This window comes from Saccopteryx leptura, chromosome 3 (genome assembly GCF_036850995.1).
Source record: "Saccopteryx leptura isolate mSacLep1 chromosome 3, mSacLep1_pri_phased_curated, whole genome shotgun sequence".
NCBI classification, from domain to species: domain Eukaryota; kingdom Metazoa; phylum Chordata; class Mammalia; order Chiroptera; family Emballonuridae; genus Saccopteryx; species Saccopteryx leptura.
The window spans coordinates 118,177,597-118,203,843 of record NC_089505.1 but is presented as its reverse complement, the minus strand read 5'-3'; the positions used below and the strand labels follow the sequence as shown (position 1 = coordinate 118,203,843).

Genomic DNA, 26,247 nt, shown 5'->3' with positions numbered 1-26,247 from the left:
CTCTCTATATGTACACAAATATACTTTGTGTTATGTCATCTATTTGTCTAGCAAAACTCCTATGGGCAACATCTCTCACTTCCCCCAAACATCCCAGGGAAAATCTTCTCTGTCCCCTACCCTGCGGGCTAAGGTGCTAGGCTGCCTCTCTGACCTCAGATTAAGCCCAAACTTTCTGTCTTCCTCTCTTCCTGGTAGGCCTCAGAAGGTCAAATCCTGAGATCCCCACCCCAGCTGGGCCTGAGGGACTCCTGGGGGCCTGGCTCTAAGCATCTTGAATACCCTTCCAGCCTCCCTTGTCTGGTGTCTCGAGGTATGAGGGGGAAGCCCCACTTTCCCTGGACCATGACAATTTTAAGAACCTTCACTGACACTCACAGTGTCCTATTCTCCCACCCTACCACACCCCAGCTATGGGGGGAGGGGGCAATCACCCCCTCTCACATTTTTCCTTGTCCCCACTCTTATACCTGGGACTACTTCTAACAGCCTCCTTCCTGACTTCCCTGTGTGGTGACCCTTTCTGACAAGCCTCGGTGGGGAGGAAGAGATGAGAAGCAGAATTTATGTCCTGGCAGGAAAGGCAAGGAGGGCTTAGATCAGATCTGCCTCATCCCCAGAGTTGGGCACACACAGACCACTATACAGACCTGCAGCAGTGCACACACAGTCACTCTTCCACATTGATCCATCTACACAAACCCACAGACACAACAGACTGCTCAGGTAGAGGCGCATACACATGCACACAGACACACAACACATCTACAATTCATTCATAAGAGAATATACATCCCAAACATGCTATACCTGCTAGGTTTGGGGACAAAGCAAAAATGAAAATCTTGCTGATGAGACCAGCCTGTCTTGATTGTCTCCAAAGTGAATAGGTTGTAAGTTCTGAGATGGTAGAGCTCCAGGAAGGTCTGTGGAGTACACTGTGTATGGCATGAGAGTCTGGTTGACAAGAAGTGTCTGTGCCTCATAGTTGCAATCTTCCTCAGTGCCCCTGGTGGTAAATTAATAAGTGGAATCTCACTCATCAATTGATCTTTAAGTTTGGCACGTGTGCATCAGCTTCTTGGAAGCAGACTGTCTCCAGGGAACAAATAAAACCTGTTTCCTGGCCAGACAACAGTGAGGAATGTACTCAGGGTGTAGAGGGGAGAATATTTCTACAGGCAGCCCCTTCCTGAGCAGATGCCCCACTCAGGCTGCAACAATGGTGGTTCTGACAGCCAGTGCTTACTGGCTCTTCTCCCTGAGAGCTGGCGGCCCTCACTATATAAGCAAATGTGGGAGCCCCTTCTAACCACTGCCAAGCATCGCTCCCAGAAGCAGCCTGGATCAATGTGTTTCACATATAAGTATCCGCATTAACTTAGTTCATCCTCTTCATTTCTCAGGGGAGGAAACTGGGGCTCACCTAAGCTCCTTTTGGCAAAGTCTACTTTAGTTTGTATTGGAACCTTGGTCTGCTTCCCCAGGGAGGGATGAGGAGGCTCAGGTTTGTGTCTGCAGCCCCTGTAACACAATGGCCAGAGTAGGGTTGACCAAGCCAGTGGTCAAAGGAGGGTTTCCTACAGAAATGATTACCCCCTCCAGTTCCAAAAAGTAGGACCTAGGCTTTACCCAGCTGTGCCCACAGTCCCTAGTGGCGCTGCTCCAAAGGGAATGGAATTTGCTCTGACTTCTCTCTAGGGGGAACGCAGGCGCAGAAGGCTGGGGGCCTGGCAGGCTAACTCGAGCCCCAGCCCCCCGAAGTGCCCCAAGCCTCTGGCTTCATTCCAGCCTAGCCCCGAAGGGGACGACATCTGCTTCCTCCAAGGGCCTCAGCTGGAGGACAGAAAGGCAGGGACGGAGAAGGGGGCTCCTTTGTGGAGCCCACTCCCAGGGGCTAGTGAGGATCAATCATCTGAAAGCTGGTGCGACTTGTAATTTTATTCCCTGGGAGGAGGAGCCTGAGAAGTCGGCCAGGAGGGGTGGGGATGGGGGTGGGGTGGGGGTTGGGCAGCCAGGGGAGTTGTTCAGGGAAGGGAGGGACTTGGCTAGGTCTCCCAAGCTTTCTCTAGTCTCCAAACTTTCATCAAACTCTTGGCCCCCGCCTTCCTGAAACCAAAACACAACAAGCTCTGGAGAAGCCGCGAGCAGCGCGGCGGGGCGGGCGGACTCGGGGCGGCACTAAGCCTCGGGAGGCTGATGCAACTTTCCCTTTAAGAAAGCCACCTGGGCGCACCGCGGTGCGGACCCAGCACGTCTGGGCTGGGGGCTGCATTATGGTAAGGGGGCTGAGGGACCAGAGCGCTGCGGCCCGCACCTCTGTCTGTCCTGCTGTCGGTCTGGGTGTTTGGTGGCTCCTCGGGATTGAGCCCCAGGACCAGTGTGCGTGCGTGTGTGTGTGTGATCGCGCATGCATGCGGGCATCTGTGGGTAAGAGTGTGGGTGCGCGTACGGGGATGTCTGTCTCGCCGCTAAGGTCGGGGTAGGTGCACGCGTCTGGGTTGTCACCGCTGTCACCTAGGAGTCGTGGCAGACAGGAAAGGCGGTGTGAGGGGGGACGCTCCCGGAGCGGGGGCGCTGCGTGCAGACGCCGGCTTGGTCGGGAGCTTCGGGCGCAGGGTTGTGCGGGTAGCGCCGGAACCAAAACGTGTCGTGGTCCGTCTGGGCGCCAGTGGGTCTGCGTGGGTCAGGAACCAGAGGGCCGTGTTTGCGCCCCGCGTGCTAGCTATGGCTCCATCTCTTCGCGTTGCCAGTCACCCTGGCTCCCTATCTGCCCGCTCACTGGCTGGCCCGGTGAGGGTTCCCGCGCGCTGGCGGGTCCCGGGAAGCCGGGCCAGGGAGTCCTGGCGCCCTCGGGCTTTCTTTGTCCGCGACTCCCGGCCAGGGCTTTGGAAAGGGACCACGGCCGAGGAGTTCTCCGGGGGCTGCTACTCCAGGAAGAATCTGAGTCCTCCCCATCCCAACCTTAATTCTGGGTGCTTGTAGGGCGGACCTGGGCGGCCACAGGTGAGGGCAGGGGCCTAGCAGCCCGGGGCGCCCACCCCCCACCGGCGCCCCGCACCCCGAAGCCAAGGCCAGGAGGGAGAACGCGACGGGGCCCCGGCCAGACGCGAGGGGGGCTCACCCGGAGGGCCGGGAGGGGCCGGAGCCGGCCCGGGGGCGGGGCAAAGGGGCGGGTACCTGGGCGCCCCGGTACTTTTCCACCGCAGGGGGCGGGGGCGGGACCGCCGCCTCCTCACCAGCTGAGAGGCCCACACGTGGTAGCTGATGTAACGCCCGCCACCCCCACCTTGCACCCCGATTAAAGCGGACGCGCCCCGCTTCGAGGAATCGGGACGCTCCGGGTGGTGCCGTATCCCCAAAAGCGACCGCGCCCCAGCCTCCCGGCTTGGGGCCTCCAAGCAGTCTGCGGGCCGCTTCTTAAAGGAGCCGCGCCTCCTTTCGGGCCTGCTTCTCCGTAGGCCACGCCCCCTCGTTGATCACTCTTAAAGGAGCCACGTCTTCCGCTCTCTGACAGCGCCCGCACAAAACCTGGGTATATTACTTTGCTAAAACAAGCCTGATGCTGCTGTGGCTGCTAGATGGTAAAGGAGTGGAGGAGAGAAGGACCTGAGATGTTAAAGACTCACAAAGAGAAGGACTATCAGAGGGTTGGGGAGTAGTGGGTGAGGGGCTAGTTCTAGGAAGGAACTAATGGGCGACATTGAGCATGCCCAAATATTTACAAGAACTGCAGAGAAAACGCCCCCTTACTTGGCCTACACTGCGACTGCGGCACCGCTCAGTGCCCAGCCCTGGGGACACAGAAGAATCACACCGCTGCTCTGGAAGATCTCTCCAGCTGGTGGTACGCCAGATTTGGACACAGTAACTGTGCCGCAACACTGTGTGTGATGAGAGTGTTAATCAGATGTACACAGCGTGCTTTGGGGGTACAGTGGAAAGGTTGGCGGTTGACTGCAACTGAGAAGAGTAAAAAAGGCTCCTTGAAGATAATGGCATTGAGACAGGTTTTGAAAATGGATAGGATATATACTGATGGAAATAGAGACAAGGGTGCTCAAGGAAGGAGGAATCACCTGAGCAAAGGCATGGAGCCAGAACCCTCTGGGAATGGTGAATAGTCCCACATGGCCACAGGTGGCTCTGGGTAACCAACCTGGGCTCAAGGCAGAACCAAGGACCCTTCCCTGCCTCACAGCCCCTCCACTTCCTCCATCACAGTCACTGGAGATTATACTGCCTCCTCTTTCTCTTACACTGTCAGGTACTTGAAGGCAGGGAAAGAGCCTGATCTCTTTCAATTCCCAGAGAGGACTCCAGGGCTGGGTCCAGATGGTCCCTTAAAATTGACTGACTGGGGGAGAGGAAAGACTTAGCAATGAGACTAACGGTGAGCTGGGTCTTGTGACTACCCTCTCACTGTGCACCATTGGGTGGCTCACAGGCAACTCAGACCCAACTTGCCACCCACCCTCCCCCCACTCCAAATCTGCAGCATTCCTGTCTGTGGGTCTGGCTCTGGCTTTTTCCTATTGCATAAGCAGAAACCAAAGACCCTTCCTTATCCCTCACTTCCAAAGTCCAATTGCTCCTCCTCAATTACAACTCTGCCTTAAAGCCTTCAATAGCTGCCGTTACCCTCAGGATAAAGACCAAAACTCAGTCCCCAAAAGTCCTGACCCTGTTCATCTTTCTACCTTCAAGTTTGGCCACTTTCTCCCTGGCTGAGCCCCAGCCTCAGGGTCTTTTCCATATTCTTTCATTTGCTTAAATCTTTCTTCATCTTCCTTCCTCCTGATTGCTACTTTGCCTTATTAACTCTCTCTGACTCTCAAATATCCTTTCCTCAAGGACTGTAAGACAGGTCAGGCCCCCATTTTAAGGATCTTTCTCCTTCACACTTTTTTTTTTTTTTGTATTTTTCTAAAGTGAGAAACAGGGAGGTAGAGAGACAGACTCCAGCATGTGCCTGACAGAGATCCACCCGGCGTGCCCACTAGGGGGCGATGCTCTGCCCATCTGGGGCTTCAACCGGAGCCATTCTAGCACCTGCGGCGGAGGCCATGGAGCCATCCTCAGTGCTGGGGCCAACTTTGCTCCAGTGGAGCCTTGGCTGTGGGAGTGGAAGAGAGAAATAGAGAGAATGGAGAGGGGGAAGGGTGGAGAAGCAGATGGGCGCTTCTCCTGTGTGCCCTGGCCGAGAATCGAACCCAGGACATCCACATGCCAGGCCAACACTCTACCATTGAGCCAACCAGCCAGGACTCCTTCACACTCTTTATGTCAGACTTTAATTATATATATTTGAAAGAACAATTTCACTCATTCCCTCTATCCTATAAGCTGCAGGAAGGCAGAAACCCATGAGTTGTTGGTGCACAGGTCTGGCCCAGAGCAAGCCTGAAATAAATATTTGTGGAATAAATAAATTGAATTGTGGCCAGCCTCAAATGCCTGATAAACAATTTAGGCCATATCCTGTTGGCTGTGGAGAACTATTGGAGAAAATTAGAGCTTTGGGGATTTGGGGAGATTAATGGATGGGGAAGGGAGGAAAATGTGGAGAACTTGTAATCAAGTCAAAACTGAAGCAGAAACTTCAGAATTTCCAAAGAATTATTAACCCCATCTTCCAGATTGAGGCTCAGAGGAGTTAAGTAATTTGCTTAAAGTCACATACCTAGTGAATGGCAGAACCAGAATTCCAGCCCAGGGCCACCAGGTCCCAGACAGAGTCCAAGCTCTTCATCACATGCTGAACTTTAGACCCACTGGTATCAATGCTGGCTCCTGCATGGGTTAGGGGCAGGTCTGGTGCCTGGATAATGCAGATCTCCAACATCTAGAAGAGGGCTTGACATGTCATGGGCATGCAGTTGGGGTTTTTTAATAGATGGATGCGGCCACTTCACATAAATGGCAGAGGCTAGAGAAGCACCGAGGCTTTACACCCAACTCATTCTAGAGCAGCCAGCAAGCCACCTTTTCCCCACTAATCTGTAAGCACCCCAAGAGCATGCACTGTCTGTGCAATCAATGCTCTGGGATACCCTGGGTGAGAGCCCTCTGGAAGCCTGAATTCCAGGGCAGAATGTCCTCAATTTACTTACCTGACCAGAAGATATAATAATTCCCAATTCATAAAGTGGTTTTTAATGCCATCTGCTGTTATTATTGTCAACACTGTCATTGTTGGCTAAAGAGGAACAGCTTCAGGAAAGTCAAATCTAGAGCTTACAGCTTGGAGGGAGGGATGCGACGAGTGAGGAGGACAAGGCTACGATCTTAGCGGAGCACCACCCCTTTCCTGACTCCCGCAGGAGACCAAAGCCATGAGCAGGGACCTCTTTAGGAGGACACTATAAGAAGCAGAGAGGCCAGCCTGGTTGACTGAAAAAGGGAAATGGTTACAAGTCACATACCCACCTGCTGCAGGCAATGTAGGAGACGTAGTGGCCAAGGCAACGCCTAAAGAAGCCGAGGCTGATTTGCCTAAGCAAAGAGCATTGTCCTGGTCTCTTGGCCTTCCAAAGACTTCCGGGGGCTGTGGGTGAGAGGTAGCCCTGGACAAGTGGATGTGGGTGGGGCAGAGTGGCACAGAACAGCCTTTGGAGTAGAATCTACTTCCTAGAAGGGTAAGGAAGGCCTCAGAGGCAAACCCAGTCCTTCCTGGGACCAGGCCCAGTGGAGGTTGAATATCTCCATCCATATAACTTGGGTTTTTTCTCCTCTGAGAGAGTTTTTGAGTCTTCCTGAAGGTTGACTTCTTTTATATGGCCTATCAGAAAACTACCCTCTACCACCTGCTTCTAACATTAAACCTGCACACGCCTGCATGGCCCTGCTCTGCTCCTCCGTTTGTCGGCTGCCGCCCCAGCTCGCCAGCCCCACATCGCCTCCCCATCGCTTCCTACAAGGTCTCTGCTGGCTTGCACCCTCGCTCCAGTGCCTCGGCCTTTCCCATCTCCCTTCGTTGCAACCCACGCCTCCTGCAAACTGAGCACTATGCTAGGTGCTGGGCACGGAGGGATAAGTGAAACAGAGACTCAAGACCTCAGGCAACCCATGGACTCACGGCTAACCGACTTAAAAGCAAATTAGTCTAATAAGAGTTGATAAGGAAACCAGGAGATGTCTACACAAAACAGAAAGGAGGAAGCAATTTGTTCATCCTGGTGAGGGAAAGGTGACAGAGAAGAGATAATATTTATGCACAGTCTTAAAGGATTTGTAGAATTTTACCTGGTGAACAGAGGGAAGCTGTTACAGGCAGGGACAGCGGAGCAAGGGCAGGGAAACATGCCTGCACATGGTGTGTTTGGCATGTTCACAGTTTATGGTCCAAGTTAGTGACATAACAACAAACCCGGCTGCCCTGGAGCCCAAGCTGAGTGACACCAGGATGAGGTAGGACCATCCTAGCTGTCTGAGTGGGGTGAGGGTGCTGATCCAAGCTGCCTCCCCTTCAGGGGAGAGGTTGAAGCCATTGACACAGGCGATGAAGGTGTTGGACTCTGTCCAGTTTTGTGTTCATTTTTTATCTTTTATAGAACTGGGCATCTGGAGAGTCAAAAATAGACCTTTGCCCATTGGGACAGGAAGCCCCAGAGACTAAGGGATGCAGGGGAAGGGGCAGGAGAGGAGCTGAGGGGAGCTGCTCCCAGGTCATGGCAGAAGGAGCCGAGGGGAAGTGGCCTGGCAGAGGAGCGCTGCCAGGGAAGTGAGGCCTGCCCGCTGGTGGTCTGGGCCTGCGCTACCTGTTCTGGGAGCCCTGAGGGCCGCACACGCCTTCCCCGGCCTGCCTGGGCTAGGTCCTCATCCCACTCTCTGCTCTCTCCACAGCTCTTGAGGTCTGTGGCCTGAAAGGTGCTGAAAGCAGAGCCTGTGATTGTGGCCTGGGACTCCAGAGCCCCCAACCTGCTGCCGCCATGGTGGGAAAAGGTGCCAAAGGGATGCTGGTGAGTACAGGGACTTGGCTGCAGGGAGAAGGGAATATGTGCACTGACCCCTCTGTGGCTTCCTGCCAGCTGTTGGCATTATAACAGGAGAGCCTAGGAAGCTCTATAGGGCCCCAGGTCTGGTGCTGCCAGGGCTCCTGAGTGCTAGGGTTGTCTCTGGCCCGGGCAGGCAGCCTCTCACCTGGCTGGTTAGACAGTGCTGCAGCCCTGAACCACAGCCGGGCAGATCCTGCCACAGAGCCCGCTAGGAGGCAGGAGGCCCACTTCTGGTCCTGTCACAGAGACAGCCTGGAGAGAAGGCTGCAGCTCATCCTGCTGGGAGGACAGCAGAACCCCTGTGGCCGGGACACTCCCACCCCTACCCAGTGCTCTGCCTGCCACGGGGGGGGGGGGGGGGGGGGGGGGGCTTGGTGTGTGCCCATCAAGGGATCTTTTGACCTTGCCTGGTTTTTCTGTACTTTCACTCTGAAAAATAACAAGACTGTTTCATTTAAATCCTCTCCTGAGGTCTCTCAGAGAGCCTCCCTCTCTCCCTTCCCCAAGCATGGCCCTTCCTTTGCCGCTGCCCCAGGGCACAGGCGGGCGTTGGTGAGGTGCTTTGAGAGGCAGAGGGGAGGGCAGGCCCGGTGAGGGCTTCCGTTCACACTGGCGGACAGACGGGGTAGGGCACCACTGGCAGCAGGAACCAGGGAAAAGATGCCAGATCCGCCCCAAGGGCAGTGCTTGTACTTCTCTCTTGGGATCTTGCCTCAGGGAAAGCTAGATGGGACACTATCCCGGTAGGAAGCTAGTGACCGAGCAAGGCCCCTCCCTCCCCTCCCTTGGTGGCTCCCTTTCCCACATCAATTCCTTCTGCTACTTTTCTCATTCAATTAAGGATTGATTGGCCTAGCAGGGGTCCCCAAACTTTTTACACAGGGGGCCAGTTCACTGTCCCTCAGACTGTTGGAGGGCCGCCACATACAGTGCTCCTCTCACTGACCGCCAATGAAAGAGGTGCCCCTTCCAGAAGTGTGGATAAATGGCCTCGGGGGGGCCGCATGTGGCCCGCGGGCCGTAGTTTGGGGGTGCCTGGCTAGGATCTCTGCTGAGCCCTCACAAGACAAGCTGGCTGTCACCAAAGATTTCTGGCACTCAAATGACCTAGTCCAAAGAAATGGTTTGAGGACAGTTAGCTAGGTGGTATCACAAGAAACTCCAAACATACAGAGAATTTTTATGAGTTTATTTGAGCCAAACTGATGACAATTGCCAGGAAGCAAATCTCAGTGGATAGAGAAAATGCTCCAGAGAACGGCAGTTTCACAGCTTATGTTATACATTACAATCAAAGGAGGAGATGTAAGGGGCGGAGGGGGGGGGGCTTTCAGGAAATTCACTGGTGGTAGATGAGGGAAGTGGCGGGAGAATGCAAAGCAGGGAACCCTCTGGGATTGGGTAAAGAGTAAAAGTGGAGCTGGTGGGTACAGGATGGTTAACAAGGAACCTTCCGTGCACATAGAGACGGTATGAGGGGAACAAGATAGCAATAAGGAGTTCTGTGGTCTGTGCTTTGGTGTGGGTCGTGGTGCCCCAAGGGGTCTGGAAAAGGAAATTACCTCTGAGAGCTCAAAGGTATGTTAGCTTAGACGCAAAAAATATATATACAGGCTCACTTAAGGTCAAGACTGGAAGCTACATACCTTGGAAGTGACTATCCACCATGACCTACTTTTAGTTAGGAATTTTTATGTTCCGACATCCTATGAGGTGACCTTAGGGCTCTGAGTTTGTTGAGTCCGCTGTGCAGGCCTCCCCTGAGCTTGTCAGATTTAGTTTGTGGTCTCTTTTTCATCCACAGTGGTTCTGCTCCAGGCTCAGGGCCCTTCAGCCTGCCCCTCGGGCCTGTTCTGGTTCCCTGGAACAAGTCTGAATGAACCACGCTTCTGAAAGTATATCTGAGCCATCCTGAACGGAAACAGGCAGAGCTGGGGGTCTCATGACCTGAGCACTTGCTAGGGGGGGGATGTTGTGATAGAACCAAAAAAAGGCCCCTGTTCTCTCATAGAAGTCTTGGGATTACCAAGGGCCTATCTAGGAAGCGGAATATGACTCTGCCTTCTTACTTAGAGAGTCTGAGCTCCGTGAAACCCAAGAAGCCCTCTGCGTACTCCCTGGCTGCCCTTCTTTCTCTGGAGTTACCCTGAAAGGACTGAGGCAATCAGGCAGGGAGACGTGGGACCCACGTGGGCCACAGGGAGCATGAATCACAATGTCCCAGAATCCCTGCCAGAGCTGAGCTCCCCAGAGCTGCAGGCCAGCCTGTCTGTGGAAGGGAATGCTACTTTGGGACTCCGTTCCCAGCACCAGGATGTGCCTAAAGATAGCTGGGGGTCGGTTTCCTCGTGCCCTCTGCCCTTTGGCTTCTGCCCGCTGCTGCTTCGTTTTAAGCTCATAACATCTGTCCCCTGGGCATCCCCGTGGTTGCTGAGATTCTATTCCTGCCTCTTTTTCAGTTCTGCTGATGACCTTGGGCTACGCTATTCTGCTATTCTCGGGTCCCAGTTTGAAACCAAAGCCTCCTCTATTCAGTGCTTGTCTCTAGGATACAGCCTCTGAGGAAAGCCATCTCTCCTAGCTGACCTAGGCAGCTGAGCGGCACTTTATTGGGTGCTGTGTTCCCCTAAGGCAGCGGTTTATTTCCGATGGCTTTAGGCGACCCCTGTGTTTTGGTCGTTGGACCCCCACGGGGTCGCGACCCACAGGTTGAGAACCACTGCCTTAAGGACACATGGTTCAGGATGCTCCTCTCAGACATGCCCTCCTCAGGATGCCATGGTGGGGTAGAACACAGGGCGCTAAGGGTCATGCATGTAGGCCGGTGGCACTTGGATCATCCCAGGTTAGTGACTTCTGTTGCCATTTGTGCCCTGTTATGTAGGAGTGGGCCTCCCTTTGAGGATGGACCTCACTTCCACCCCTCTTTGCTCTAGGTTTGGGTGTGAGAACATGGGACCCCTGGGTCTTTTCAGTGTCAACAGTCTTCCTTAGAGCTTCTGCCTGGCTCTGCATGTGGCAGGTGCCCTATAGAGGAGCAAGCCACTTCGCAGCACGTGCCCAGGGCCACATGCCTGCTGCACGTGTCCCTCCCCCCACTCCCAGCCCAGATGGTCTCTGCCAGGCCAGCTCAGCTGCCTCCCTCACGCCTCAGTGGCTCCTAGGACAGGGCCGTGCAAGAACCCAGCTGGCCAGGGTGCCTCCAAGCCTGGGAGCAGCTGGGATGCTTAGGGGCACTGGGGGTGTGTGAGTGGGGTGGGCCTTCTATGGAGACTTCATACCTCTGTACACGTGTGGTGGGGAGGCTGCTTGGGACTCAGAGGACAGGGAGCTGGAGGAGAGGAGGCCAGGACAGAAGAGCCCCACTGGGTCAGCTTTAACCCTGCAGCTTCATACCAAGTTCACAAGCTGATTGACTCAGTCTCCTCCCCTTGTCCACTCCCCATTCTTAGTGTCTTGGGCAGCAGAGGCCTTGGTGAGCCTCCTTGGTCTCTCCCTAGAACTCACTGGTTGCTTCTGCACTGGACAGCCTTGTGATGAATCAGAACAGTCACCTGGGCTAGGGCCTGGTGCCAGACAATCTAAACTATCCCAGAAGGCAGTGCAAGCATCACAAGTGGCCTGGGACTGCCCCACCCTGACCTCTTCTACTTTGACATGAAAGTTTGGATACCTCTTGTCAACAGCCTCCATGCCAGGGCCTGGTACACAGTGGGTACTCACCCAGCCCAAGTCCTAGCATGTGGCATGTGATCAACTAACATAGGTTTGGCACACACTGGGCACTCCCCAGAGGCAGATTAAGGTCAGTTGAGGCCCCTGGCACAGAAGAAAATATTGGGCCCCTTACATTAGAAAAAAGTATAAAGTTGGGGTTTTGCAGGGCCTTTCAGAAGTCGTGGCCCAGGGCACGTGCCCAGTGCGCCTGCCGTTAAATCCACCTCTGACACTCCCTTAGAAGGCCTATAACCTTCTAGGCACTCACCTAACATGGGTCACAGCATGTGGCAAGTGCTTACCTAGTACTGATTTGGCATACTTTGGCTATTCTCTTAGTACAGAGCCTGTTACACAGTGGGTGCTCATCTGGCACAGTGCCAGGCACACAGTGGGCACTCACCGTGCTCAGAACTGGGCATACATTGGGTCTTCATCTGACACAGAATTTGGCACACATGGGGCACTCACCTAGTGCGGGACCTAGCATACCACAGGAACTCACTGGCATGGGGCTGGCACACAGTGAATGTTCCCTCAACACAGTTCTTGGCACACAGTGAGAGCTGTCCCACCACTGGATTTGGCACACAGTGGGCTTGCAACACAGGTCCTGGCACACAGTGAGTGCTTTCCTAGCACAAACCTGGCACACTGTGTATTCTTCTAGCATTGGATTTGGCTCATAATGAGCACTCTGCTAACACAGGTCCTGGCACATAGTGGGTGCTTTCTTTTTATAGGCCTAGCACAGAGAAAGTGCTCTCCTAACCAGGACAGCCTAGATGATCAACTAGATGATTCTAGATGTGCAACTGCCCCTCACCAGTGAAATGGACACTATCTAGACCCAAAGGATAAGCTTCCTTCCTCAAGCTTCCTCTCTGGACCTAGGACCCTGTCCTCCCTTCCCCTTGATCTGCCCCCCAAACCCACCTGCTCAGTCCTGTGCCCTCACCTCCCTGCATACAGCCTCCCTGCAGCCCTCTTCCCGTCCCCAGCACTCCTGAGTCCTAGCTCAGCAAGACCTTCCCCAGAGTCACAGGGCACAAAGCCCCTAGACTCCTTGCCCCTCTGGAAGCATGCCCACTCGTATTAAGAAAAGTCAAAGGTGGGGGCTGGGGGAGCTGGCCTCCCTAAGTGGGGCTGGAGCAGCTGGATCCCACTAATGAGGCCTCATTACGGCCAAGGCCCAGCTGGGCTGCTGCCGCCTCCTGTCCCCATGGCCAGAGCTAGAGAAAGCCATCCAGCCAGGGCTGCCTGTTCTGGGCATCTGGCCCAGGCCAGGGCAGCCAGAGCCCAGAGCCCACCCTGGGTGGAAGTGAGCATTTGGGCATCATGGGTGACTGGGCCTTCCTGGAGCCAGTGGCCCAGCCAGGGCCTTGGCCCTCAGTCTGTGCCCGCAGGAAGTCAGGGGAGCATGTCTGGGGACCTGGCTGCACAAGGCTGGCCCAGTGAGTGGCTGAGTCAGTGGGGTCTGAGGCCATTCTTAGAATACTTCCTTAAGCCAAGGCTGATCCATCTTCTCCCCCGAAATGGGGATAAAAATGTACCTACCTGAAGGGGTTGTTGAGAGGATTAAATGAGTTGAGAGATATATATATATATATAGTGTTTAGCACCGTGTCTGGCTCACTAATATGTATTATCTCTTCCTAGTATTACTAATGTTCACTAGCTTCCATAATGAGTGGATATTATACCCATTTTAGAGATGAAGAAACTAAAACTAGACATGTTAAGTGACATGCCTAAGGTTATATATGGTGGGAAACTGGCAGAGCTGGGGTTTGAACCCACGTCTATCTGACTCTAAAGCCGGTACCCTTTCTTATTTCAATGTCATCCTGCCCTGTTCCCTTTGGAGTCATTACCCTTACCAAACTCATAGGAAAGCTGTTCTTTGCATCAGAATTCATAGATGCTTCCACTTAATGGAAGTTTACTGAGATCCTACCATGTGCCAGGCCCTCTGCCAAACTGTCAATTTCCAAAAAGAGCTATACCTTCCCAGGGCCAGAACACTCATGCCCGCCTTCCCAGCCCCTGGCTTGTGGTGCCTCACCGTCAGCCAGAGTCTGACCAGTGAGCGTAGCCTTAGAGAAGAGGGATGGATGGGTCTGAGTCACATGCCCCCGCCCCAGTCATGGTGACACCTGCTGGGCTGTACTCAGCCCATGCAGCACACACTCCTAGAGTAACACCTCAGGTTCTGGGCAGCGCAGTACAAACCCCAAAGGGTCCTTCTTTGATGGCCTCCCTTTGTCTGGACTCTGTGGTGACCACCCCCTTGGCTAATGCCATCTTTCTTCAGACAGGTGGACACAGAGTTCACTAGGCTAGAGCTTTCTTGTACCATCAGTCACATTCTCCCACAAGGATGCCCCCTCATCTTGGCTGGATGGGGACCCCCAAGTCTGGGGTGGGGAGACGACTCCAGAGCCCAGTGCTCCCCAGACCACACCACTCTCTAAGAAGTCTGCGATGCCTTGGTAGTGCCCTGGGGCTGCACCGCCACTTCTTCCCGCCCCTCGTCTCTAGCTCCCAGTGACACCCGACCACCCTACCAGGAGCCCGCCAAGTGCCAGGCCTATGGGCTCGGGCACATCTGAGTCGTAAGGCCCAGCTCTGGGAGAGAAGCGAGCTGCCCTCACTGTCTCCTGAGCTCGCTCTGCCTCATTCTGTGGTGGTGAGTGAGTGTGTGTTTGAGTGCGTTTTGTTCCAATAACTTGCTGAGAACAAGAGAAAAACACAACAAACCCCATGCCTCACTCTAGCTCTGGAGCACCCTCGCTGGGCTGCGTGGGGACTGGCCGGAGGGGGAGGGCCAGGGGAGGGGTAGGCAGAGCTTCGGGAGGAGATGAGGTGAAAGTAATTGCTGCTGCCCAGCCGGCAGTGGGAGAGGCATGGGAGAGGCAGGAGATGCATCAGTGTCGCCTGGAGCTGGCAGAGGTGTGAATGAGCGGTGGAGACACGCGTGCTCCGCGCTCCTCTCTGAGTGCTCACCCGGGATGGCCGCAGCTCGTGGACCTGTGACCCCCTCCTCCCAAGAACAGGTCAGTCACCTTCCAGAAGGTTGAGCCCTCTCCCTGGTGCCAGGCAGGCTGGGAGGCTGGGCTGGGGGTGGGGAGAGGGGCTGAGTGATCTGTGCCAGGGAGGGGCAGGCACAGCCAGCAAGTGAGACAGACACCAGCCAAAGTGACCCAGAAAGTTGCCACTGTGCAAAGGAGTGCAGGAAGAGTTAGCTGTGTGGGGGGGCATGGGGGAGGAGAGTGGGGGGGTGAGGGCTCCCCCAGCCCAAGGACCTGCTGAGAATCTGCTCTGTGTATCAAAGCTGCATTGTCCTAGCTCCCGGGGAGACGGACCGGAGGTGCCCAGGAATTGTACTAATCAATACAGCCCCATTGTCTGCCACGGCAGTTACTCCTATGGGGAGAGTGGGTGAGGGGGCAGGGGGACATGGTACATGGACTCAGTGGTGAGGATGGGGGGAGGGGATAGGGCGAGACTCAGCTGGAAGGAGAGAGACCCCATGGCATGTTCACCAGTGTCCAGAGCAAGCACCCAGCTGCGGCGGGTGCTGGCGTGCCCTCATCCCTGGAAGCTAGGGATGGGCAGGTTGTCAGGCACAATGGGGCTGATGGCAGCAAGGATGGAAGGACCAGGAAGCCACCCTCCACCCTGTAGGTCATCCTACCTTGACCTTCAGAAAGCAAGAGAAGAAATGTCCTCTGGAAATATATGGGTTCAGTTTGGGAGAAGCTTTATACAGAGCTGCCCTCAAACCTCAGGACTGCCAGGGTCAAAAACCAGGGCCACTTCCCAGAGTGCCAGCCTGCTGCCAACCAACGGGGGTGGAGACTGCCCACGGCTGCCGCTGCATGGAACAGGCCACTAGGCTTCTTAGAACAGAGGTAGGGCCCACCCAATGTCCCCCATTACTGCTCCTCAAGACCTGGAGCAGAGCCTGGCACACTGGGGGGGGGGGTGTCTTCTGTCTGCTGTTCACGAAACTGGCAGGTCACTGCCAATCATGGCTCTGGGGTGAAAGAGCACAAGGCATATCCTTGCCTCTCTCACCTGCTGTACGAGGGCTTGGACTCCAGATAGGTGCCCAGGCGTTACACTGAGGTTCTCCTTGAGGCAGGATGCACGAATGGCCCTGTGCACTGATTAGGCCTGAGGTAGATTTTTCCGTGGTTCCACTCATCTGGCTGTGACCCTGATTCTTTCCCATGTCTAGATAAGAAGGTGAAAGTAATTGCCTGGATATGGAAAATGGAAGGCTGTGCCACTGCAGGACAGGTGCTACCTTAAGGGCCACCAGGGCCCCTGGACTGGTGGGAGAGAACTTTGGGAACAAGCAACGAGGGGTGTGAGGAGGCCACGGGCTCTTCTGAGGCAGCCACAATTTACTGTAATGACTGTTCTGCTTAAATTTCCCCTTGGGGCTCGGAGAAAGCTGCCAGTGATCTGGATTTGGCTCCAGGTCAGTCTGGGATGTGGGGTCTTGCCCGTTCTCCTCCATAAAGTTTGTCTTGGATGGACTTCATCCCATGAGCAAACCCTGGGGCTGCAGAGTCCCAAACAAGCAGCCTGCTGGCTCCCAGGGGGCCTGCCCAGCCAGGCCGCTCCAGGATGCCTCAGTGTCCACTGAGAGCAGGAGGAGGGAGCTCACAATTCACAGAAATATCCCGTGGACCCTGAGCTGGGCGGGCGGGAGTCAGGAGCCAGAGCGAGCGGTAGCCTGGGGTAGACATCTGGGCCCTCTCTAAGTCGTGCATGGACAGAAGAGGGTCCCTCCTGCGGTGGAGCCGCTCGCCTCAGAGAGCAGGCTTTGCAACTTTGTTTCCTCTTTTATGCCTCTCCGTAGTTTCCAACTTTTTTGTGCGATAAGCTTATAATGCTTTTATAATCCAAAAGAAAAGCAATAACATTTTAAAAAGCAGTCTAGAAAGCTCATGGAAACTAATGGAAAATATAGGAGAGAGTCAGAAATAGCAAAATTTCAGGCAAGGCAGAACTACAGAATATGGAGTGTATTGAGGTCGTCTAGCCTTTCCCCTGATCTCATAGATAAGCGTGCTGAGATACGGAGAGGGGAAGCGACTTGCCAGGGTCACTGGGGCAGCAGGCTTCAGAAAGCCAGGGTTCCTACCCCCGGGGCAGGGTCCGGCCCTGCCGAGCCCAGGGCATAGTGGGAGATCCGGATTCTGCCCTGGGAGCTGAACAGCCTTAATCCCAGAAGCTCAGCCAGAGCAGTGAATAAGCCGGGCAGAGGGCTATGTAAAGGATTTATGTAAGTGACTGCCAGGGGTGGGGGTTTGTTAACCCAAGGCAGGTCACAAGTCACAAGTCCTGTGCAGGGGTGGACACTGCTGCCTCTGCCTCAATGATTGTTTCTGTGGGGAAGGGGCATCTGAGGGTCTGATGTGTGTGTCTATGTATGGAGGTCACTTTAGAAAGAGCTCCAACGCCTGCCTTCTGCCTGGTCTAGGGGGGCTCGGTTACGAGGCAGGGTCGTCCCCATCCTGGAGACCACCCACCAGGCCAGGCCAGTGGTGGGGCAGTCAGGAGTGAGGGTAGGGACTGCCCAGCGAGCCTGGAGAGGAGGTGCCCACCCAAGGGGCCCCAGGCCCTCCTGGTTCACCAGCAAGGTGTGAGCAAGGGAGGGAGGGGGAGCAGGGAAGGGCAGGCGGGGGACGGGTGATGGACAGGAGACACCTGAGCCTGGCCAGTCGAGGCTGAGCTGGGCGAGGCAGCTTGGTCACCAGTCCCGGTCAAACCATGAGCAGAAAGGGATTCTTTCTTGGGTGACTTCAGAGACTGCGACCACTGCAGGGACAGTATCACTGACACTGCTGTCCACCCAGCTGATAAACAAAATGAGAAGAAGCCTTAGATTGGGGGAGATTACACAAGGAGAAAAGGATGATGCGGCCTTGGAAAAGGCTCGTCAGCCATGGGCCACGCTGCCCGGGAGGAAATGGCAGGCAGTCCCTGGGCCGGGCTGGAGAAGGAAGAGAATGAGTACCCCAAACCAGTCCTCCCTGCCCCACCCAGTGCATTCTAGAGAGCCTTTCCTCCCGTGAACTTGGAGAAAGGTAGGCTTGCTCTGTCCTCCACTGAGGACCAAGCCCTCACCAGCCAAGGTGCCTGAACAGTCTAGGTGGCTTGTGCTAGAATTGAAGTTAGAGGCCTGTCTGTGGGCAAGGCTCCCATTGCTAGGAGCGTTGCATCTACAGCTCCCACAGGTGAGGCACCACAGTGCTGAGATTTAGGGCCAGGGAACAGACGTGCGTCCTGTTTCTGCTGGGAGCTGCTTGCACCACCTGCAGCGTGTCATTTCACTGATCTCTCAGACCTTCTGCGGGGCAGACCGCTGGTGGTGTAGGAAACTTCCCACAAGAGTGCATTCCTCAACCCCCAGTTCCAGGTCCCTGTGCTGGGGGCTCCCACCTCCTCGTGTGGCAGCCGGCACAAACTGGTTAGCGCATGCTCAGTGGTGTGCTGCTCATTAACAGCGCGCTGGCTCTTGAGGGCTCAATCGAGCGCTGCCCGTGGCGCGTGGCTGGGAGCATCACCACCCTCCCAGTCCCCTCCCGGGCAAGGAGCAGACCGCAGAGATCCAAGTCTGTTCCTGCTGCACTGGGTTGTGGGGGCTGAGGCCAGGAGCGAGGTCTCAAACTTCAAACCTTGAGGACCTCCCTGTCCTAGATCCTCAGTTGTGTCTTTTACAGCTGTAACCGCTGCTCTGTGACCCCACCCATATACTCTGCAGCTGCCACAATCCCCCATTGTGCCCCTAAGTAAACAAGCCTCGGACAGAATGAAACTGTTATTGTAGGAACCCTGTTTGGCTGGGATTTGTTTGGGAATGGATAAACTACCCCAAGCAGGCTTCACACCCTCTGAAAAAAAATGCCCCCTGACCCTGCGGTATTGGTAGGCTTGTCCCAAAGGAGGCCCTGGGAGGTGGTGACAGGCTTAGGCGGGTTCTGTGGGGGCCTGTCACAGAGGGCACACTTAGGCTGTGAGCCACCGTCTCCCCTAGCTAAGCTGGCCTTCAAGCCTCTGCATCAGGGTGGCCTTCCCTGACCTCACCCTGCCCACACCCCCACCCCTTATCCTCCTTCATGTTCCTGTGACTTAAGAAATTCCCCTTTGTGGCCAGGTTGGAGTTGCTCATAAAATTATGTATTTGTTTATTTCATCTATGGCTTACTTCTCACTAGACTTCTAGCTCTGAGTGGGTGGTGTGTCTGTTTATTGCTGAATTCCTAGTGCCTGGTGTAGGGCCTGGCACACGCAGGTGTGAGTAAATCTCCACGGTTGCATGAATGAATCAATGAATGAAGGAATGCAGGCTCTTTCAACTTGCCAGTTGCTCTGAGTGCTCCTTGAAGGAGACCCCACAGTTCCTGGGGCTGTGCCCCAAACCTCCCAAGAGGGTGTGAAGGTCAGCGTCTTTACTGGGGACAGTGCTGGGTTGGGCGTGCAGGACAGTTGCTCCACAGGGGTGTCTGTGCTATCAGACTCACGGTGTGCAAGCCCAGGAGGGACCAAATGTACCCACTGTGGGAGCAAAGAGTGCACAGCTGGGCCCTCCCCCAGGCATGGGGCCTCCTGTGTCTGCATCCCCAGTGCCTTTCCGGAAGGCGCCCAGGTCCCCAGGAAGCCACTTCTCCCCTTGGCATTTGTCAGTCAGTGTCAGGGTCCGACAGCATTTCAAAGCACCAGGACTCTTTGTTTACTGGCCAGCATGACAGTTGTCCTTGACTATGTCTCTTTCAAGCTGAGGGTCAGCGGTCACTGCTGAGTTTTTCTCAGAGTCCATGCTGCTCTGTCTCTGATCGTGAGTGTTCACCAGGGACTCCTGGCTGTTTCTCAGGATAGCCCATCTCTGCGAGGCTGTCTCTGTCACTCCAGGACTCTGTCTGTGCTTCCCGTTGGTGATTCTGGGGATCCCTATGTCTCTTAGTGAGATCCCTCTGGCTCAGGGTGACTGGATCTGCTCAGCTGGGAGCAGTGCAAGCGGCATGGCAGAAGCAAAGAGCACGTTCACTTTTATAAAGGAAATTGCTGAGCCACTTTCAACTGAGGTGGGGGGGTTCCAAAAGGGGCTGCCTTCAGCAAGACCTCAGGCCACCCAGCCCAGGCCTGCAGGTCCCCGGCAGGTCTGGCCTCCTTCCCTTGGGGCAGGTGCCCTCCCCAGCCCCTCCTGGCCAACCCGCTACTGCGGCTTCCCCTTGTCAGCTCGGGGACCTTTCCCTGGAGTCTGCCCTCTGTTACCCCTAGCGGAGTCTATCCACCAAGGCTGGCGTGGTACCTACAACTCTGGTCTCCTCCTCTAACTCATGGCCAGCACCACCCTACGCAGGTCAGCATCCCCATGCCTGCCCCCCAGCCATGGCAATACAGATGGCTCCATTGGACTGTCCCGTCCTGAGACTCAGAGTGTCCTCCCCATGTCTGGTCCAGCTCAGTGGCTTCCCCCTTCCTCACCCCACAACCCTGCCCACCCTGTGCCCCCCGGGAAAAAGACTTCAGCTGGGGGAGGGGTCCAGCATCCCTTCCTCTGCAGCCGCCTGTCGTGGGCAGCGTGCTCAGCCTGGCAATGTGGTGGTGGCGGGTGGGGGGGGGCTGTCTGGACACAGGTCCCTTTGTACCCAGCTTGACTTGGCTGCTTGGTATGAAGCTCAGCTGCTCCCAGATCCTCACCGAGAGGGGAAAGGGGAAGCTTTGGAGGGGCTGGGGCCAGGGTGCTCTCCGCTCTGGCTCCCTCTCAGTGTCTCACCTGTCAGATGTTGGCTGCAGCTACTCAGGGGGCTGGTGCCCCTGGCATGTGTGTTCAGGGGCTGATGAGAGAGGTCCCTCTTGGTGCCCTCTGGCAGCTGCTCCTCCCTGCTCCCCTCTTCTTCCAGGCCTGCCTGTGGCTTCTGCTAGCAGAAAGGAAACCCAGTGTGGGGGGTGGGAGCTTGGAGGGCCCACAGTAACCCCACTGGGGAAGGAATGGTGGATCAAGCATGAAAGTACAAATGCCTTGCTGATGGTACTTTCTTTCCTGTCCCCACAGAATGGTGCTGTGCCCAGTGAGGCCACCAAGAAGGACCAGAACCTCAAACGGGGCAACTGGGGCAACCAGATCGAGTTTGTACTGACGAGCGTGGGCTATGCCGTGGGCCTGGGCAATGTCTGGCGTTTCCCATACCTCTGCTACCGCAACGGGGGAGGTACCCAGAGGGCACAGGGCAGGGGCCACCCAATTGGATAGATCCCACCCACCGGGGCTTGGGCCAGCCCCTCCCTGGCATAGACCTCACTCCAGATAGGCTGTCATCTGGCCCTGATCTCCTTTGGCCCCTTCCCTGGCTTAGATGCCCTTTACCTAAGGCACAGACAACCCCGACCCTGGCAATGTGCTGTTTGGGCCTGACCTGCCAGCTCGTTCCCTCAGGGTGAGGAGAGGTGAAGAAAAACACCTCAACCTCTCAAGGTTTCACATCTTCTATCCCCTGTGTTTCAATTACTCCCCTAAATAATTCAGGAACATTTGAGGATCCCAGTGACTAATGTTTATAAAACTGCTTCATTGAGCCATCAAATCTCACCTAAACATGGTGGCTCTGGGGGCTGGGTTATGCTCAGAGCAGACTTTCTGGGAGTCTCTGTCAAAATGAAAGACAGGCCATGGGTAGTGTGACTCAGACCCGTGTTCCTGATCAGTGTGTGGCACACCTTCCTTGGATCCTAGCCAATTATAAAGGTTTGGCTGCTGGGTTCTAAGCAGGAAGAGGGAGGGATCGCCCCAGCCTTCCCCTGAGCCAGCCCTCTCCCTGCCTGCCAGGCGCCTTCATGTTCCCCTACTTCATCATGCTGGTATTCTGCGGGATCCCTCTCTTCTTCATGGAGCTCTCCTTTGGCCAGTTTGCAAGTCAGGGCTGCTTGGGGGTCTGGAGGATCAGCCCCATGTTCAAAGGTGAGGCCTGGGCTGGGTACACACACACACACACACACACACACACACACACACACACACAGGCATATGGGGGCTGTGTAGACTCACCCATCTGTACAAACACTGCCAACCCCTTTGGGGCCCTGATGCTGACCCCATGCCTCACATCAATGGCCAAGGCCATGGACACATGCTGGGATCCATGTTTGTTTGGCCTCTACCCTTCCCTCCTACCACGTGTATACACAAAACCCCTTCACCCCCCAGCTTGCCCTTGCCAAGGCCTTGATCTGTCCCTTGTGTGTCTTCCATGAAAGCCTGCTGCTTGGGCCTTTTAAAATTAACCTCGCCTCCTTCAGCTAGATGTGTGAGGGCTGCTGCTCTCCCCCGCTCTCCCCCAGGTGTGGGCTATGGCATGATGGTGGTGTCCACGTACATTGGCATCTACTACAATGTGGTCATCTGCATCGCCTTCTACTACTTCTTCTCATCCATGACACCTGTGCTGCCCTGGGCCTACTGCAATAACCCCTGGAACACACCCGACTGCGCCGGCGTGCTGGACGCCTCCTCCAACCTCACCAATGGCTCCCGGCCTGCCACCCTGCCCGGCAACCTCTCCCATCTGCTCAACCGCACCCTCCAGAGGACCAGCCCTAGTGAGGAGTACTGGAGGTAAGGCCCCCTTTGGATCTGTGCTGAGGGGATACCTAGTGCCAAGCCTCAAGCCCTCCCTCTTACCATCAGGCAACACTCTAAAGATTCGGTAGTGCCTGCTGCACAGTCAGCCCTCTGCTGGGCACCAGGCATGGCGGAGGTGTGTGAAGAGGTATAAGGGGTTACAGCCTGTTCAGAAGGGGCTGACACACCAGAGAACAGTAGAAGACAGGATATTGAATTGGGAAGTCCTAATGAAGTAGCAGGCAGGCAAGTCTGAAGAAGAGAATCAGGGAAATGAGAGATGGCTTTCCGGTGAGAACAGTATAAGCAAAGGCCCTGGGGCCCAGATCAGCAACGGCTGGTCTTAAGACTGAGGGGAACCTGTTCTGATGAGAGTAACAAGTATGTGGGATATAAGGTGTCCTAGGAAGGAGCATGGGCCTTCTTGGAGAACTCACATGAATTAAGCTTAGACTTAATGCTGCAGAATGCAAGGAGCCATGGAAGTGTCCCGAGCCTGGGGCTGTCATCACCAAGTGGTGCTTAGGAGAGACAGCCTGCCCCCACTGTGCTCTGTGATAGCAGAGACCAGAGTCTCAGAGCTGGCTGAAGTGCAGCTGCTGTTCCAACTGGGTGGGTATGAGGACCTCCATCCTGGAGGAATTCTTCATGTCCTGTTGGGGAGCCCATGGGCAGAGGACTTTGGGGCTGATGGGTAAGCTTCATTCAGTCACCACTACATTCACTGCATAGCTCTGCCAGGTCCCTGTGCCCATGGGGTGTGAATGGCCTAGGGCTCCTGCCCTGAGAAGTACAGGTAGCTAATCATATCAGGGACAGGTGATCTGGTGCAGGTATGCACAGGAGTGTGGTGGGGGCACAAGGGGCTAGCATGCGCGTCTGTCCTAAGGGGATGGAAATAAGAGGCAGTGGGTAAGGCGGCTTCTCAGAGGAGGAGGAGAGGATGGTAGAGAAGGGATCAAAAGAGATGTGAGCAAGTAAGCAGCTCCAGGAGTTGGCAAACTGGAGCTGGTGTTGGGGACAGGTGGGATACTGAGTATTAAGACAGAAGAAGCACCTGACCAGGCAGTGGCGCAGTGGATAGAGCGTCGGACTGAGATGTGGTTCGAGACCCAGGTTCGAGACCCCGAGGTTGCCAGCTTGAGCGCAGGCTCATCTGGTATGAGCAGAACTCTCCAGCTGGGACCCAAGGTCGCTGGCTTGATCAAGGGGTTACTCGGTCTGCTGAAGGCCCGCAGTCAAGGCACATATGAGAAAGCAATCAATGAACAACTAAGGTGTCGCAATGAAAAACTGACGATTGATGCTTCTCATCTCTCTCCATTCCTGTCTGTCCCTATCTATCCCTCTCTCTGACTCTCTCTCTGTCTCTGTAAAAAAAAAGAAGAAGAAGAAGAAGCCAGGCTGAGGGTTTGAGACTTTCTCTATTAAGGGATGAGAGCCATAGGAAAGATGGCCAAGACCCTAGTGATGACTGAAGTCCTAGTAGGTCGATATCCTCTAAGCCCCATCCCAGATTACAAACTCCGAAGGCCCATCTGCCCGGTGCCAGCCTCCTCCATGCTGGGCTGTAGACATTCAAAGAGTGCTAACAGGTTCACTATCCTTGGGGCTGGGGGCTCACCGCATAGACAACAAGTCACACTCGGTCAGTCACTGGACAGATAATTTCTTGAGCACCTACTAGGTACCAGAAGGCACTGGGCTGAGGGGAGGCAGGAGAAAATGGGCATACAGACACTGCCCTCGTGGACTAAACAAATAAATGCCCACTTATGTGTTCTACTGCATTTGAGGCATGGTGTGGACTAGGCCAGTGGTCCCCAAACCCTGGGCCGCGGACCAGTACCAGTCCATGGACCATTTGGTACCAGTGCACAGAGAAAGAATAAATAACTTACATTATTTCCATTTTATTTATATTTAAGTCTGAACAATGTTTTATTATTTATTTATTTATTTATTTTTTTTTTTTGTATTTTTCTGAAGCTGGAAATGGGGAGAGACAGTCAGACAGACTCCCGCATGCGCCCAACCGGGATCCACCCGGCACGCCCACCAGGGGGCGACGCTCTGCCCACCAGGGGGCGATGCTCTGCCCCTCGGGGCATCGCTCTGTCGTGACCAGAGCCACTCTAGCACCTGGGGCAGAGGCCAAGGAGCCATCCTCAGCGCCTGGGCCACCTTTGCTCCAATGGAGCCTCAGCTGTGGGAGGGGAAGAGAGAGACAGAGAGGAAGGATAGGGGGAGGGGTGGAGAAGCAGATGGGCGCTTCTCCTGTGTGCCCTGGCCGGGAATCGAACCCGGGACTTCTGCACGCCAGGCCGACGCTCTACCACTGAGCCAACCGGCCAGGGCCAATGTTTTATTTTTTAAAAATGACCAGATTCCCTCTGTTACATCCGTCTAAGACTCACTCTTGACGCTTGTCTCGGTCACGTGATACATTTATCTGTCCCACCCTAAAGGACGGTCTGTGAAAATATTTTCTGACATTAAACCAGTCTGTGGCCCAAAAAAGGTTGGGGACCACTGGACTAGGCAACTTGTCCTAGACTGGGGGGTAAACCTCCCTAGAGGCTCCCAAATGCACAACGCCCTACCCACACCCCCAGGGATATTCCAGAGGAGCTTGCCATGGGGCTGTCTGCCAGGGATTCCCAGCCCAGAGGGGCCACCCAGGAAAAAGTTCTAGGGATTTTCTCCAGTGAAATCAGATGGGAAGAAGTAAGCTGGTCATGCGTGGGGAGCTCACTGGGTGGCCAGTCAAACTCTACTTAGCAGGAGCTGGAGCCAGCCTGACTACCTAGTTGCAGTACCAAGCAGGAGTCCTTGCCTGCAGGATGGCTCCCTGCTGCCCCCTCCTGGACAGCCTAAGAAAATGACCTTTGAGAGGCCTGCTCAGGTTAACTTCAAAAGGAAGCAGGGAGCCCTGGCCGGTTGGCTCATAGTAGAGCGTCAGCCTGGCATGCAGAAGTCCCGGGTTCGATTCCCAACCAGGGCACACAGGAGAAGCGCCCATCTGCTTCTCCACCCCTCCCCCTATCCTTCCTCTCTGTCTCTCTCTTCCCCTCCCGCAGCCGAGGCTCCATTGGAGCAAAGATGGCCTGGGCGCTGGGGATGGCTCCTTGGCCTCTGCCCCAGGCGCTAGAGTGGCTCTGGTCGAGACAGAGCGACGCCCCGGAGGGGCAGAGCATCGCCCCTGGTGGGCATGCCGGGTGGATCCCAGTCGGGCGCATGCGGGAGTCTGTCTGACTGTCTCTCCCCGTTTCTAGCTTCAGAAAAATACAGAAAAAAAAAAAAAAAAAAGGAAGCAGGGAGTGAGCACCCCCGCCCCCATTTCTTGGGCACCTACTATGTGCTAGGCATGTTATCTCATAAAATATTATCATCCCTGTTCTTCAGATTCAGAGACTGACATTCAGAGGTTAAGGAACTAGGCAGTATTGCCTGACCAGACGGCACAGTGGATAGAGCATCGGACTGGGATGCCGAGGACCCAGGTTCGAGACCCCAAGGTCGCCAGCTTGAGCACGGGTTCATCTGGTTTGAGCAAGGCTCAACAGCTTGGACCCAAGGTCGCTGGCTCGAGCAAGGGGTTACTTGGTCTGCTGAAGGCACAGTCATGGCACATATGAGAAAGCAATCAATGAACAACTAAGGTGTCGCAACAAAAAACTGATGATTAATGCTTCTCATCTCTCTGCGTTCCTGTCTGTCTGTCCCTATCTATCCCTCTCTCTGTCTCTGTAAAATAAATAAATAAATAAATAAATAAATAAATAAATAAATAAATAAATAAATAAATAAAGGAACTAGGCAGTATTGCTGCATCAGGATATGTGCTCCGGGTTCCATCTGGCTCCTCTGTGCCTGGTGCCTGGTGTGAATTAG

General features: G+C 55.0%; 1 protein-coding gene across 2 annotated transcripts in view; it reads left to right on the top strand.

The window, feature by feature from the left end:
• Nucleotides 1-2,092: 2,092 nt before the first annotated feature.
• SLC6A9 (solute carrier family 6 member 9) overlaps nt 2,093-26,247 on the top strand; it is a 36,722-nt gene continuing 12,567 nt past the window's right edge. Inside the window, exons 1-5 of one of the 2 annotated variants that reach the window (XM_066376082.1) lie at nt 2,093-2,279; nt 7,846-7,961; nt 20,791-20,947; nt 21,562-21,693; nt 22,074-22,347. In XM_066376082.1, coding sequence (XP_066232179.1) covers nt 7,932-7,961; nt 20,791-20,947; nt 21,562-21,693; nt 22,074-22,347 — 593 coding nt within the window. In that variant the 5' untranslated portion in view covers nt 2,093-2,279; nt 7,846-7,931. Of the gene's footprint in view, nt 2,280-7,845; nt 7,962-14,627; nt 14,771-20,790; nt 20,948-21,561; nt 21,694-22,073; nt 22,348-26,247 lie in introns of those variants that run through there. The other variant, XM_066376081.1, reaches the window with a different exon arrangement.